The following is a 13,668-nucleotide window of genomic DNA, read 5'->3' on the forward strand; positions in this document are numbered from 1 at the left end:
TCAATCAGGGATGGCTTCTTGGAGGAGTGGCCTTTGCACTGGATCATGAAGGCAGAGGGGAGGCCGATCAGGAAAAGGGACGGGCATGTGGGTGGGTTGGTCTGGGGTGCTCCCGAGGTGGGGCTGCTTACAAAGAGCCTTGAAAGCCAGGCTAATGCTGAGGACAGGGACAAGGTTCTGGGGCAGGGCTCAGCAGCAGCAGCTCAGCAGCAGATGACGGGTTGGTTGGGGGAAGAGCCTTTGTTGCTGGAAAGGAGGGAATTGGGATGTGAGATTCTGGTGGGCAGTGAGGGCGGGTAGGGCCAGTCTCCCCCAGTCCTGTGCTCCTGCGGGATGGCCCGTGAGCCATCTGACATGCAGCGGACGTTTATTGAGCACTTGCTCTGTGCTGGGCTCTATCATTCTGTCCTTGCAACGCCCCCAGAGACAAGTGGTATTATCATGGCCATTTTACAGACGGGGAACAGGCTGAGAGGAACTGTGGGACTTGCCCAAGGCCGCCCAGCTAGGAGCGGTTGCTGTTTGCTCCACATCAGGTCCTCCGCTGTGGGGCCATCTCATACTGGCTGGGGGTCCAGGGCTTGTGACCACGTGCGGGTCAGCCTCACCCTCAGGTGCAGCCCAAACCCTGCTGGGCTCAGCTCCCCTACCATCCTGAGCAGCGACTTCCACGAGCCTCTGACCCTGCCCGGATTGCAGGGGAAGATGCCTCAGGTCCCGGGCCCCAGCTGGCTCGGGCCTGTGCCTGCTTCACATGCCCTTTGCCAGCAAGATGTCTGGCTCCATGCAGGGCTGGACCTGGCTTGATGCCAGTTACCTGGGGCCAGGTGGCACCCTTCCCAGCCTGAAGACCTGGGGGCTCAGTATGGCAGCATGAACCCTAAGTATAGGCCTGAACCGGAGCTGGGTGGGGAAGAGAGAAAATAACACAGGCCCTGCCTCGGGAAGCCCTTGTCTGATGGGATGACGTCATCTCTTCTTCTGGGATACACCCAGTCTGGTGGGATGATAGCTCTTGCTGTCAGCCAGGGGCTATGGTTCCTTCCTCCTTGGGAAGCCCCCAGTCTGGTGGGGGAGACCTGGTCCCTGCCCCTGGGGAGTGCCCTGTCTGATGGAGGAGGTACAGTCCCTATCCTCAGTGAGTCTCACCTGCAGCTCATGCACACCTTGATTCCCCCTCCCCTTTGGAGGCTTCGTCCCACTGCCCCAAGTAGGATTCAAACTGGTGGGGCCATCTCTGGTGCTGGAAGAACCTGGTGGCCTGTCCTAGGGCTGCATGGTCTGTGCCCTGGGTCCCTAGAGCCTTGTTGAAGGGTGAACTGGAGACACGTTCACATGATGGGGTAGAGCACAGACCACGTTCCAAGCACACCCCAGCACCTGGCACGGAGTAGGTGCCTGGTAAACACATGATGGCTACCTTCGCTTGCCCACCAGAGGAGGCTTACCAGTGCCTGGGACCTCCCTGGGTGTCTCCCGCAGAGAAGGGCCAATCTGATGGGCTGGTTCCTTGCACAGATGGGACGTTTGCCAGTGAGGGGGTTGCTGAGTTGAAAGCGCCCCAAGTGGCTTCCTTTCTCTCCCTGGCTCACACCTCTTGCAAGTCGGTGGCAGGATGCTCATCTCCAGGTGTGGCCTGAAGGGAGGAGACCCCCCACCTTAGGTCTTTCTTTGCACTTGAAGGGTGGGCATTTCGGTTTTAGGCTCAGACTCAGGCAAAGAAGTGAACCATGCTCAACAGCTGCCTTGTCCAGGACGGTCTCTCCCTCAGGACACTCACAGGGAGCAGGAGGCTGGGCCAGTCACCCCCAAAGATCCCTCCCTTGGCAGGTCATATTTTAACTACTGAACGAGAAGCCATATACAAAAAGTGCCTTGCACGGCGCCTGGCCCAGCGCTCCACAAACACGCCACCTTGCCCCCCCAGGTCCTGGGCGTGGGCGTGGGGGGGCAGGAGAAGCTGGCTGGCAGGCTGGTGGCATTCTCCAGTAAAGCGGAAGGAGTGGGTCCAGCAGCCCAGGCCTCAGTGCTCCACCCCGGGCCCTCCCAGCCAGGCTCCCACTGGTTATTTATCAAACCTGGGGTCTTCTGAAGACAACACGGCCTTCAGTTCCCGAGGCTGAGGAAGGGAGAAATGTACAATTTGCCCCTCTCTGCACCCTCCCGCGGTCTGATTTGGCTTTCGTTGGAGCTGCATGGTGGGACCTCAGAGGTTCCAGGTAACAGGTGGAATAGGATTACTCTTCACTTTGATTAACTCAGTTCAACTGATAACTACTGATCCAGTCCCCCAGCCCTGTGACAGCCCTGAAGGCACAGATACGTGCCAAGTAGTACAGTGCCCAGCACATGTAGATGCCCAATAACCATGGTTATGAATAAGTGCTTCCCCACCCCCACCAGACACTATGGGCAGCGACTACCCTGTTCACCACTGTATCCCCAGAACACCGTAGGTGCTCGATAAGTGTTTGGTGACTGGATGAATAAGTGAAGGAATGCCTGAGACACGGTCCCTCAAGGAGCCCTCAGTCCAGCAAAGGAGACAGTCATGTAACCAACAATTACAAAAATACTAAATTGTCCCCGTTAAGTGGTTGAATTGTATGGTATGTGAATTGTATTTCAATAAAGCTATTTGAAAAAATACGAAATTAGCTATTAAGTGTTAAAATTTGAATGGGACCTTATGGGTGATGAGAATATATTTACATCCTGCAACATTTCTGCTCATGTAACGTGGATGCCCACTGCTCAGGAGCCACTGTGAGGTCGGCCAGGTGCTAGAGAGAAGTGAAGGACTTCATTTACTAGGCGGGTCACAGACATAAGAATAGGAAATTCAAATATCACTATGCCCTTGACTAGTCTAAAAATCAGAAAATTCAAATAAAACCTTGTGTATTAGTCCATTTTGTGTTACTATAACAGAAATACCTGAAACTGGGTGATGTATAAAGAAGAGAGGTTTATTTGGCTTATGATTCTGGGACAGCTGCATGTGGCACGGGCCTCAGGCTGCTTCTACGCATGGCAGAAAGTGGCAGGCAGCTGGCGGGTACAAGCAGATCACATGGTGAGAGGAAGCAAGAGAGAGAGGAGGTGCCAGGGTCCTATAAACAACCAGCTGTCATGGGAATTAATAGAGCGAGAACTCACTCATTACTCGCCCCACCCAGGGAGAGCATTAATCCATTCATGAGGGATCCGCCCCCATGACCCAATCAGTTTCCAGCACTGCCACACTGGGGATCAAATTTCCACATGAGTTTTGGAGGGGACGACACATCCAAACTCTATCACCTTGTTGTACCACATTTAAACGTATTTAAAATATATTCCAGAAACTTATTTTCTTTATTCTAAACTTCATCTCTTTAAAGGAAGGTAATTGAGGGCCGGCCCGTGGCTCACTCGGGAGAGTGTGATGCTGATAACACCAAGGCCACGGGTTTGGATCCCTATATAGGGATGGCCGGTTAGCTCACTTGGGAGAGTGTGGTGCTGACACCACCAAGTCAAGGGTTAAAATCCCCTTACCGGGGCCGGCCCATGGCTCACTCGGGAGAGTGCGGTGCTGATAACACCAAGGCCACGGGTTCGGATCCCATATAGGGATGGCCAGTTCGCTCACTGGCTGAGCGTGGTGCTGACAACACCAAGTCAAGGGTTAAGATCCCCTTACCGGCCATCTTTAAAAAAAAAAAAAAAAAATCCCCTTACCGGTCATCTTTTTAAAACAATAAATAAATAAAAAATAAAGGAAGATAATTGAATAATCAGAGTAGGAATGATACAAATAATTACCAAGCTATAAAACAAGAAAAAAAGCACCAACTAGTCTGTTCTAAAGAACTATTTTAGATCATTTACTTCCTAAAGGGCTGCAAAGTAGTTGCAAAATCTGTAACAAAGCTCTCACTCAAAATATTTGTAGCTAAGTGTTTAAGTTTTGACTGAAGTAACAATGTGACAATGTGTGATTAAGTAATGTGGTTCTCCTATAGCAGGTTTTACAAATGTTAGTTATATTGAGGAAAAAAATGAGACATTTTAACCAATAGCAAACCTATGTAATGGGATGAGGCCGACTTAATTTTAAGATTGCTGCAGAGGCTTAAAAAACAAACGATAGTCACAGAGACAACAAGGGAAGATGACAGCCTCTCTTGGAGTTCAAAAATGGGCCCAGGGAGCCTTCTGGGCACAGGGCCGGGAGCCAAGGCAGGGGGCAGGCATTGGCTACGGGGGAAGCAGATGGGCTTGTGTCCTGGCCGCCCTGCCTGCTGACCTAAGTGGGAGTAGTCGTGTTGCCTCTGTGGCCTGTGAAGGTTCATTGCCAGTCCCCTGGCCCAGTGACTGGGCCAGAGTAGGAGCTTGACACAGGCACAGTCTCTTTCTTCCAGACTCTTTAGGGTTTGCTGGTACCAGGTGGGAACCCAGGTTACCCACTCACTAAGCAGGCAACACAGGGAGCTCTTGGCCGGCTGTGAGGTGCTCATGGAAGGGAAGGGAAGGCGAGTCATCAGGCATCTGGACAGACAGGAACCGAGGCTGCTCCAGGATGGGTGGGAATGAAACACTTCTGACTGTTTACGTATCAGTCTCTCAAGGGGGGGCATCTACACTGGCCTGGCACGGGTCATGCAAGGGGGAAGAGGCCATAAACGCACCAAGTCTGCGCAGAGGTTGGGTGATACCAAAAAAAAAAAAAAAAAAAAAAAAAAAAAAAAGAGTTGTCCTGTGTAGCAAAAGCCACAATGTCTAGTCCACCCACCAGTGGTGGAGGGTCCCACGCTCTGGGAGCCTAGCCCAGGGCTTGCCACAAAGCAGTTGCTTAGTAAATATGATTTGAATGAATGAGAAAATCATGGAGACAAGGAGCCCTGGAATCTGGGGCCTGAGGAGAACCTTAGGAAGGGCTGCAGAGGCTGATGGGTCAAGGCCACAGCAAAGGGGGAGTGAAAGGGCCTTGGAGGAACCAGGTATTCCCAAATTACCCATCTGAGCCCTTAGCCCTCTAGGGATGCAGACCCTCACCAGGCCCGGGGGTGCTGGGTAGGTTTGCACAGAACTGAGACTGAAAGGCGGTCTCCTGTCACTGAACCGCCACCAAGCGGTACCTGCAGGAAGCATCTAGTAGCCTGTAGGAGTCTCACCTGCAGCCCATGGACCCAGAGGGACTATTCAGCCTCTCAACCCCTATATGCGGCTTCCTTAGCCTTCCTTCCCCTAGAAATGCTTCAGGGGCCCTGCCAGCCACCAGGGCTCTCCTGCCAAGGCAACCAAGGAGGAAGCAGGGACAGAAGGGGCCTCAGTCAAGCCGTAACTGCCCCTCTGCAGCACCTGCTTTCCACTGCCACTCACCCAAGAAACCTGCTACCAGGGCCCACTGCCCTGTCTCACCAGCTCAACATAGTATCACAAAACTAGGAAAACTGGCTCCCATGGAAGATTCCAGAAGGCAGGGCAAGATCAGGCCCGGCATACATCAGTCACAACTTCTGGGTTTCTTTTATGATTTTTGGTTGCAAGGGGGTACACCTGATAAAAGTGAAAACTCATTTTTCAGCACCTTCTGTGTGCCAGGCACTCTGCTAACAGTGCTGGGAGGTTGTAGCACCCCCACTTGACACGAGGCCACAGCTGGTGGGGTGTGCCTCACGCCCGCCCCACAGCTGGAGGCCTACATTCTTTCCGGCATTCCCCGTGCTCTCGACCAGGTGTTAAAAGGAACTCTGCAGGAGCTTCTCCTCTATTCTATCTCCCATGGTACTCTGCACTCCATAATGATGTGTCACATCGCATCCAGCAGAGAGAAGCCAGGACCAAGGAGTCGTGCCCTCAAACCAGACGGGCAAGTGAGGGGGTGCCAACTGACCTGCCACCTGGCCCCCAAACCCAGGGCGGCAGGTGACGGGACAGCTGGGAGAAAGTGTTGGCACCTGCTGGAAACCCTCCCTGCGGCGGCGTGCAGGGGGCAAAGCACGGACTCCGCAGCTCTGTGAGGCCTCGGGAAGCTGTTTCGGCTCATCTCAACCTGAGTTTCCTAAATCTGCAGAAGGTGTTGCCCCCGCGGCCACTGGGGCCATGATAAAGATGGCACGAGACACCCTTGGACGCGCCTGCACACAGTAGGCGCTTGCTGGCTCCTGGACACTTCCTCAGCCCTCACGGCCAAGGCCGCACACACCTGGAAATTGAGGCAGGCGAGAAAGAACACGAGGCCAGTGCCAACTGCGTCCCAGTTTCTTTTTATTTATTTTTTTGTTCTTTTTTTTCCTTTTTTTTTTAAGTATGGAGGCTCAAGTATAAGATGTAGATTTTTTTTTAAGCTTTTACAAAAAATCAAAATAAAACAAAAAACTCCTTTTGCATTCCATAAAAATTGACAGAAAAGCACCTGGCCAGAAGAGCAGAACGGTCAGCAGGTCCCCACCCCCACCCGCACCCCCACAAGGTGGTCTCCGTGGGACAGGGGCGAGTCTGCACAGGACAATGCTGAGGGCCACCTCTCCTTCCTCCCAGAGCGACCCTCTGTTCCTCCAACCCCCACTGAAAGCAGCTCCCAAACACACATGGAATCAGATTTCCAGTTTTTCTTCTATCTTTCACACACCACAGTTATTTCATAAAATTTTTTTGTTTTACATTTTTTACACCAATGTAACAAAAAGGTGGGAGGGAAGGGGAGGCTGACAGTGTATTTTATGTCTTCAAATGGGGGGGGGTACAGGGGGCCCGGGTGAACAAAAAACACACAGTCTCTATGGAAATATCAAGAGTTTCAATAGCAAAATGTGGTGGGAAGCAGGCCTCAGAGCCGGAGAAGGGTGTTTATCGGGCTTTATTCTCAGGAGAAACGGCGCTGTGTACAGCGGTCAGCGATGCAAGTTGTTATGTGACCTGTCGGGGAGGGAGGGCACGCGGGAAAGGGGCAGAAAACGAGTTTTCTAAGAAAGGAATCTAACGAATGCATGGCGTGTCCAGTTAGCGGGAAGCAGAGGTTTAACATTGCTGCTTTCTCTTCAAAGCCTCCATCAGGTCGTTCTTGAGAGCTTCTTGTTTTGATTTGTCTGCAAAAATCTGCACAGACCTGCAAGTGAGGAAAGGCATTGTCAGTAGACTGAACAGGGAGAGGTGTGGCAGCGAGGGGGCTGGGGCTGCCAAGCCGATGCCTGGCTCTGGGCCACCGGGGTGGGCATCCACTGGTCCCCTCAGGGGGGTGCAGAGAGCCCTGAAACCTGCATCCTCAGCACCTCACCAGGCACTGTGGGGGAGGCCCACAGTCTACATGGACAGATGCTCATCTCTGCCTCAGGCTGTGGGTGACCCAGCCACAGCCATCAGAAACCTAAATCCACTCCTCTGGGCCAAGGCCCCAACATCAGCTTGAACCAGGAGGTGGCTTCCAGGTGTCCAATCACAATCAGCAACAATCCTCTGCTTCAGACCAGCTGCCCCGGATTTCTGGTTGGACACTCTTGGCCACGCGGACTCCTCTTTACAGCTCCCCTCGCCCTACTCCCACCCAGCAGAGGCGGCTTATCCCTCACTTGTTCCACAAGGGCAGGGTGCAGTGGTACCCCACCTAGGTGGTGTGTAAGAACCAGCGTCTCTGTATGTCTGAGCACCCTGGGTTCACGGCCAAGGCAGCAAGTACATTAAGGACAGATGCTTTCAGGCTTTGGCTGCAAGGCACCATCAATTGTGAACCTGGCCCAGAAAATCTCTCAGCCTGGACTTCAAAAGGTGGCTTAGGAAGGAGGCAAGTGGCCGTAGGTCCCTGCTGTCAAATCCTGAATCTGTGGTGAAAGGTTAAAGGTGACTGCATTTATGTATGTGCAGAAACACTCTTCAACAAGGCCGGCCCGTGGCTCACTCGGTAGAGTGCGGTGCTCATAACACCAAGGCCCCGGGTTCGGATCCCATATAGGGATGGCCGGTTTGCTCACTAGCTGAGCGTGGTGCTGACAACACCAAGCCAAGGGTTGAGATCCCCTTACCGGTCATCTTTAAAAAAAAAAAAAAAAAAGAAACACTCTTCAACAGATCTAGAAACGACTAAGGTCTATAGAGATTTTACAACCTTACAAAGCACTTTTCATGCATATTATCTCATTGAATTCTCACAAGCATCCTGGCAGAGTCTTAACTATTACTAAACCCAACTTACAGATGTGAAAACTGAGGCCCCCAATAATTCTCTGAACAATCATTTTGTCAAATTTACCCAACATATTGGTTAACCAAGAACTTACTGAACTACTGGTCAGAAGCAGCAGCAGGAGAGGCTGGAAGGCTGCCTGAGCAGGACGCTGCAGGCAGTATGCTCAGCCAGTCTCAAGCTTTATATGCAGCAGCCATGAAAAAGAGCGGGATGGAAAGATCAAAAGATAAATCCCCAAAATGCTGAAAATGGGTAAAGTAAACTGGAGGAGGACCCAGGAGAAGTAACAGCATTACGAGTTGAATTCTGTCTACTAACTCTTAGAAAAATCTTGGAAACAGTCCCTAAAAAGGTAAGAGGGTGGCACAGACATGCCTTTGAGGCAATCTGTCCACAGCTGCAAAAATCCCACAAGAAACATCACAGTTGACTGATGCTGCTGAGTGCACACCGCTGATGTGCCCTGGATGGCCCCTAGCTCTGCAGTGGCCACAGGCAGGGTCCGGGCCCCACATCTCAGCCAACCCACCACGAGCCTCTCACAGAGCTCACAACAGGAGGTTACCGCTGACACAAGAGGGTGCAGCTGGCAGGGCAGCAGCCAGGTCTGGGCTGGGTCCAGCCAACCTCACCCCACAAGGACAAAGTTCGAGTAAGAACCAGGTGAGAGCTGGGGAGGTCAGACTTGGAAAGGCCGAAGGCATAAGGAGCCAGGGACTCACTTAGGGAGCAGAGCTTGGGAGGGTTACTGCTAAGCAACCTGGAATGAACGCCTGGAGGCAGCGCTCAGCTCAGCGTGGGAAGGAGGACGTGTCCTAAGAAGTGATGCCTGCTGCCTGCTAGGAGGCCTCCCATGGGTGGCCAGGAGCTGCACTAACATGGTGCACTCTAAAAAGGGCCTTTCCTCGATGATGGGAACACGTGACAGCCATCATAAGGCTGAAGGACACTTTGGACCTGAAGTTGGCACACAGACCAGACCTAAGTGCTAAGGCTCGCAGCCTCAGAAGAGAAGCTCCACTGGGTTACACAAGTGCCCACTCCACCCCACCCCCAAATCCCACTGAGCCTCTTCTGGGTTGGGCCTTTGGTGCCCTAGACCTGGGTAGCCCCCCGTTTCTTGCCTCCACAGCCCCATCCAACTGGGTTTCCAAATGCCGTATTTGTAGCTTCCCTCCCCCTATCCAGGGAGGCTGACTGCTTTCATACATCTGCACTTATCACAAGCTCAAGTCATAGTTCTTGGCCATTATCAACAAGCAAGATTCTTTTCCTTTCCATCCACATGCTCATTTGAACAGCTTTAGGGGCACGAAGTTATGCTGGTCCAGCCAGTGTCAGCACTGGGCACCCCAGGCAGCTCCAGCAGCCACCAGTCTGGAGGTGCATGGGGCAGCCAGGGTGGATTACATGCCCCCTCTGTGCTCCATCCAGAGTCTCAGAGCACAAGATCACTCCCTCTAAGTGAGCTAGTGCTGGACAGTCACTGTGCCATTGAGATGGGGGCTTATTTGGCTTTGGGGATCCCTGGTGAAAATGGGAGGATCCGGCTGCACATGCACCAGCTTCAGAGAGGATGCCCTAAAGCACGAGGGTGGGAGGAAGGCAGGGCCTGGACCCTTGCTCTATAGGCCAGTTGATCAGTGCTGACCAGTGGCTGCTGCTGGAGGTGCAGTTAGTGCCTTGGACTGGGCTTCTTCAGGAGCAAAAGCCAAACCACCTGTCTTCCCCACACCTAGCCTCCACCCAGAGTGCAAAGCACACACCACACACGTGATATGTGTCTGTGTTACGTGGGCCTACGACTACTCGTTAATGTGGCTGCTCACCAGCCATGAGCAGACACAGAGGTTAGTGGTGGTTTAAATGGCCGCACAGCAACAGCCAGACCGGCAGGGTCTCAGTGGGTTGGTGAGTCCTGTTTAGTGGGGAGGGTTCTCACGCCTCTAAGGCAGGGTACCTGGTTCGGCTTAATTATCGGGCTGGATGTAGATCTGGCGCTGGGTCAGCACTTGCGAGAGCTCCCTCTGCAACTGCTTAAACTTTTGGTTGTCAGGGATAGCATCAATAGATCTACAGAGAGTGTTCAGAGATGAGTGAAGCGGGAGGGGAGAGAACGACGCAGTCCAGAAGCACAGGGAGGGAACAACTGAGGAGGAAGGACAGGCAGACACACGAGGCAGGACGGCGAGAGGCACGCTGAGGACCGCAGCTCAGTTTTCCGGGGCTCACACCCACCACCCTGTAGGCTCTGCTGTGTCTCCCTGCCATTTCCCAACCATACCGGGGGATGGTGCAGGCCGGCTGGGTGGAAGTGTGTTTGGTGGGGATGGTACAGTGGCCTGGGTGGCAGCCCTGACACCTGGGACCACTGGGCTCTGACCCTGCCACAGGCCTGCAAGGGAAAATAAAACCTACCAGGGGCCAGACCAAGCTCCCCACGGGAGGTGGGGGCGATAGGAAATCAGGAAGATGAAAGACTAAAGGAGACTCCTCCTCTATACTAAAACTGTAGAGCAAGGAACTTAAATCTGTCTCTGGGACAAATCCACAAGGTGGGGCAGCCCTAGGGCTGCTTCCTGCCTCTCCTGGCCTGGCTGTGACAGCTGTACACAGACCAGCGATGAGAGGGCAGGCAACCTGGGCACAGCACAGGCCCTGGGACGTGCACAGTGCTGCTGGACTGCAGAGCGCTCTCCAGCCTTCATCTCTCATCTGACCCCTTCAGCTACCCTGCCTCCTTGACTGGACGAAGGCCACTGGGAGGGGTGCTGAAGGTCACACAGCTCAGGGTGACAGAGCTGGGAGGAAATCCTGGCCTCCTGACTCCAAAGCTAGTGCTTGTGCCACAGCCGCCTCTACACCCCCGGGGGGCTCTGGCCTCCTGCACTGTCCACCATTGACCCTGCGGACCCAGAGGGCCCCTTCAGTCTTTGCTCGGCCCGGCACTGTAGAACCGAGGGCCTGACATGGGCGGGAGGGATGGCCCAGGACCCTGGCTCCAGCCAACAGAGCCTGGCAGAGAACATCTGGTTGAAAGGCTCCATCTGCAGGACGCTCTCTGCTGCCCCAGGGCCTAGGCGTCAGCAGAAAACAGGACATGCTCTGCTGGCTGCTGTGGAGCTGGGCGGCCAGGCTGCCCAGCAGTTTGTACCCCTCTGGTGTCTCAGGGTGTGGCAGAGAGGCACCCCTGGGCCCCAGGGCCAAACAGAGGGGACTGACCAGCTGGGGGACCAGAAGGAGGCAGACTCCAGGGACAAGGGCACAATGGCTGTTAAAGTGAATGTGCCCCAGAAAACAAAATGGTGGAGGGAAGAAGGAATGATTTCTGAGAGTGCAAACTGGGCAAGGTACTCTTCCTGGAAGGTGGGTGCTTTAGCCCCATTTTACGGATGAGGAAGCTGAGGCCCAAGGCCACACAGATATGAACTAGGAGACCCAGGACTCAGATCTTTTTGGTTCCAAAGCTTATGCTTTTTCGGTACATTACCTCAGCCCGTTGACGATGTCCTTTGTTTTTCCAAAGTAGATCTCATTCAGCGTACTTCTGATTTTGTTTTCCATGTCCTGGAAAGGGAGACCAGTCAGCCACCAGGGCCAACAGTTAAGAATCTGGGGCCCTATCCTCCCCGCTTCCCACCAGCTCCCCCACAGTCCCCACTATGACCACAGGGGGGAGTCACACGACTGCTCCAGAGCCTGAGCTCCTGGCTGCCAGGACCACCCTTATCGTTTGTGCTCTGAGCGCCTTCCTGTCCTTAGGCATGAAGGAAGTCAATACCCAAGTACTGGCGGCCAATTCTGATCATTACTGGGAGCTGGTCTAAACCACACCAACCTCCACCTTCCCACCAGTTCTGTGAACAATTCTGTAGAACCCAAGAGCACCCCCCCTTCTTCCAGAACAATGTGGTGACAAGGGGAGGCTGAGGCAGCCGCCACTGCAGCTCCTCCAGAAACCACTAGTGTTCCAGGGATCTGTTTCCTTTCTGAGGTCAGGCCACTGTTCACACCCAACTGATCAGGGGAGATAGGACTTAGCACTTCCCAGAGCCAGCAGTGAGCAGACCTTCTGGGAGCACACATTTAGGGGTGGAGGAGAAAGGGCCTTAGGGGCTGGGGCCCTGCTTGCGTCTAAATTGGAAGGCTCAGAGGATATGAGGCCAGGACAGAAAACAAGACAAGCTCTGCTGGCTGCTGCGGAGTTGGAAGAAAGAAGCCAGCAAAGAGGCTTCTGGGGTAAAAGGTCACCAGCTGTGGGTCGATGCAGGAGCCCAAGAGCCCTGGAGACCCACTCACCTCTACCAGGCGCCCGATATTGGCTATGTGTGGGGAGCAGTCACTCACGGTTTCATCTTTCTCCATCTGCAAAAGACAAAAACATTCCTCCAAGTGACAGAAAGCTGGAGAATGGCAGAGCTGCCGACAGTGCAGTCCACCTCCACAGTGTGCAAAGAGTCTATTGTTCCTGTGGGCAAGCTCTGTGGTGCCAGCTGCAGGTGGTATAAGGCCGCTTCTCCAGCAGGGGACTGAAGTGCCAAGTGACTTTGGTTTCAGGTCACAAACAGCCAGGCCAGCAGAAGCCTGAGTCTTCATTTCCAGGGGAGATTTTTGCTGCTGCCCTTGTGGAAGCAGAGACCCCCTGAGCCACAGCAGGGAGGGCAAAGGTGCCCCCCACCGCCAGGCCCTGGCTCATCCAGGGACAGCTACAGCAGACATGCTTGGTCTGTCTGCATGCCACCACTGCTGGTGGGTATGAACTGTCCTTGGGCCATGCTGCTGCTGTGCCTTGACTGCCCCTGTGACGGCAGCCATGGGATGCTGTCAGGGAGGCCTTGCAGGGATAGACCAATACCCCTGGTTGGCAGAAAACCGAGGCTAGAGGGGTGAAATGACTTGGCGTCAGTGGCAGAACCCAGGTCAACCTTTCTGACTTCAGAGCCTGCATTCTGTGAGGCCGTGGGGAACTTGAACAAGACACTCTCAACACTGACTCCTAGGTTATGACAGGTGGGGTGCAGGAGGGGCCCAGCACCCGAGTCTCCAGGATCCTCTTCCTCAGCCGAGGTGGAGTCTGTTCCAACCCAATCAATAGCCACAATTCGGAGTGCTGAGCGACAGGAGGCAGGGAGGGAAGAAGGAACTGGTGGCTCCCAACACGAGCACCTGTTTGTGAGCTTTTCCCCATGTTAAGCCTTATTCCCTGACAAGATCACAAACTCTTTAAGATTTGCCTGCTGTACGCCTCGCAGGCTATAAAACAGGGTGTTAAGCACGTAAATACTCTATACTCCTAAATTGGAATGAGAATATACAGCTACCATTACCACTGCTGTTCTTGAAATAAACTATGGAAGCTGAAAAAAGTAACCAAGAAACAGGATGAGGGCTGGCCAGTTAGCGCAGTTGGATGAAGTGTGGTGTTATAACACCAAGGTCAAGGGTTCGAATCCTCGTACTGGCCAGCTGCCAAAAAAAAAAAAAAAAAAAAAAAAAAA

At 53.5% G+C, this 13,668-nt stretch overlaps 1 protein-coding gene across 4 annotated transcripts in view; it reads right to left on the reverse strand.

Moving 5' to 3' along the window:
* Nucleotides 1-6,231: 6,231 nt before the first annotated feature.
* The window catches only part of CAPZB (capping protein (actin filament) muscle Z-line, beta), a 129,383-nt gene continuing 121,946 nt past the window's right edge, over nucleotides 6,232-13,668 (reverse strand). For 2 of the 4 annotated variants that reach the window (XM_008589593.1, XM_008589576.1), the window contains exons 7-9: nucleotides 12,470-12,535; nucleotides 11,661-11,737; nucleotides 6,273-7,096 (exon numbers count right to left, since the gene is read on the reverse strand). In XM_008589593.1, the coding sequence (XP_008587815.1) occupies nucleotides 7,009-7,096; nucleotides 11,661-11,737; nucleotides 12,470-12,535 (231 nt within the window). In that variant the 3' untranslated portion in view covers nucleotides 6,273-7,008. Of the gene's footprint in view, nucleotides 7,097-10,134; nucleotides 10,244-11,660; nucleotides 11,738-12,469; nucleotides 12,536-13,668 lie in introns of those variants that run through there. The other 2 variants (XM_008589598.1, XM_008589585.1) reach the window with 2 other exon arrangements.

Source organism: Galeopterus variegatus, unplaced genomic scaffold (assembly GCF_000696425.1).
Source record: "Galeopterus variegatus unplaced genomic scaffold, G_variegatus-3.0.2 Scaffold137, whole genome shotgun sequence".
Classification (NCBI taxonomy): domain Eukaryota; kingdom Metazoa; phylum Chordata; class Mammalia; order Dermoptera; family Cynocephalidae; genus Galeopterus; species Galeopterus variegatus.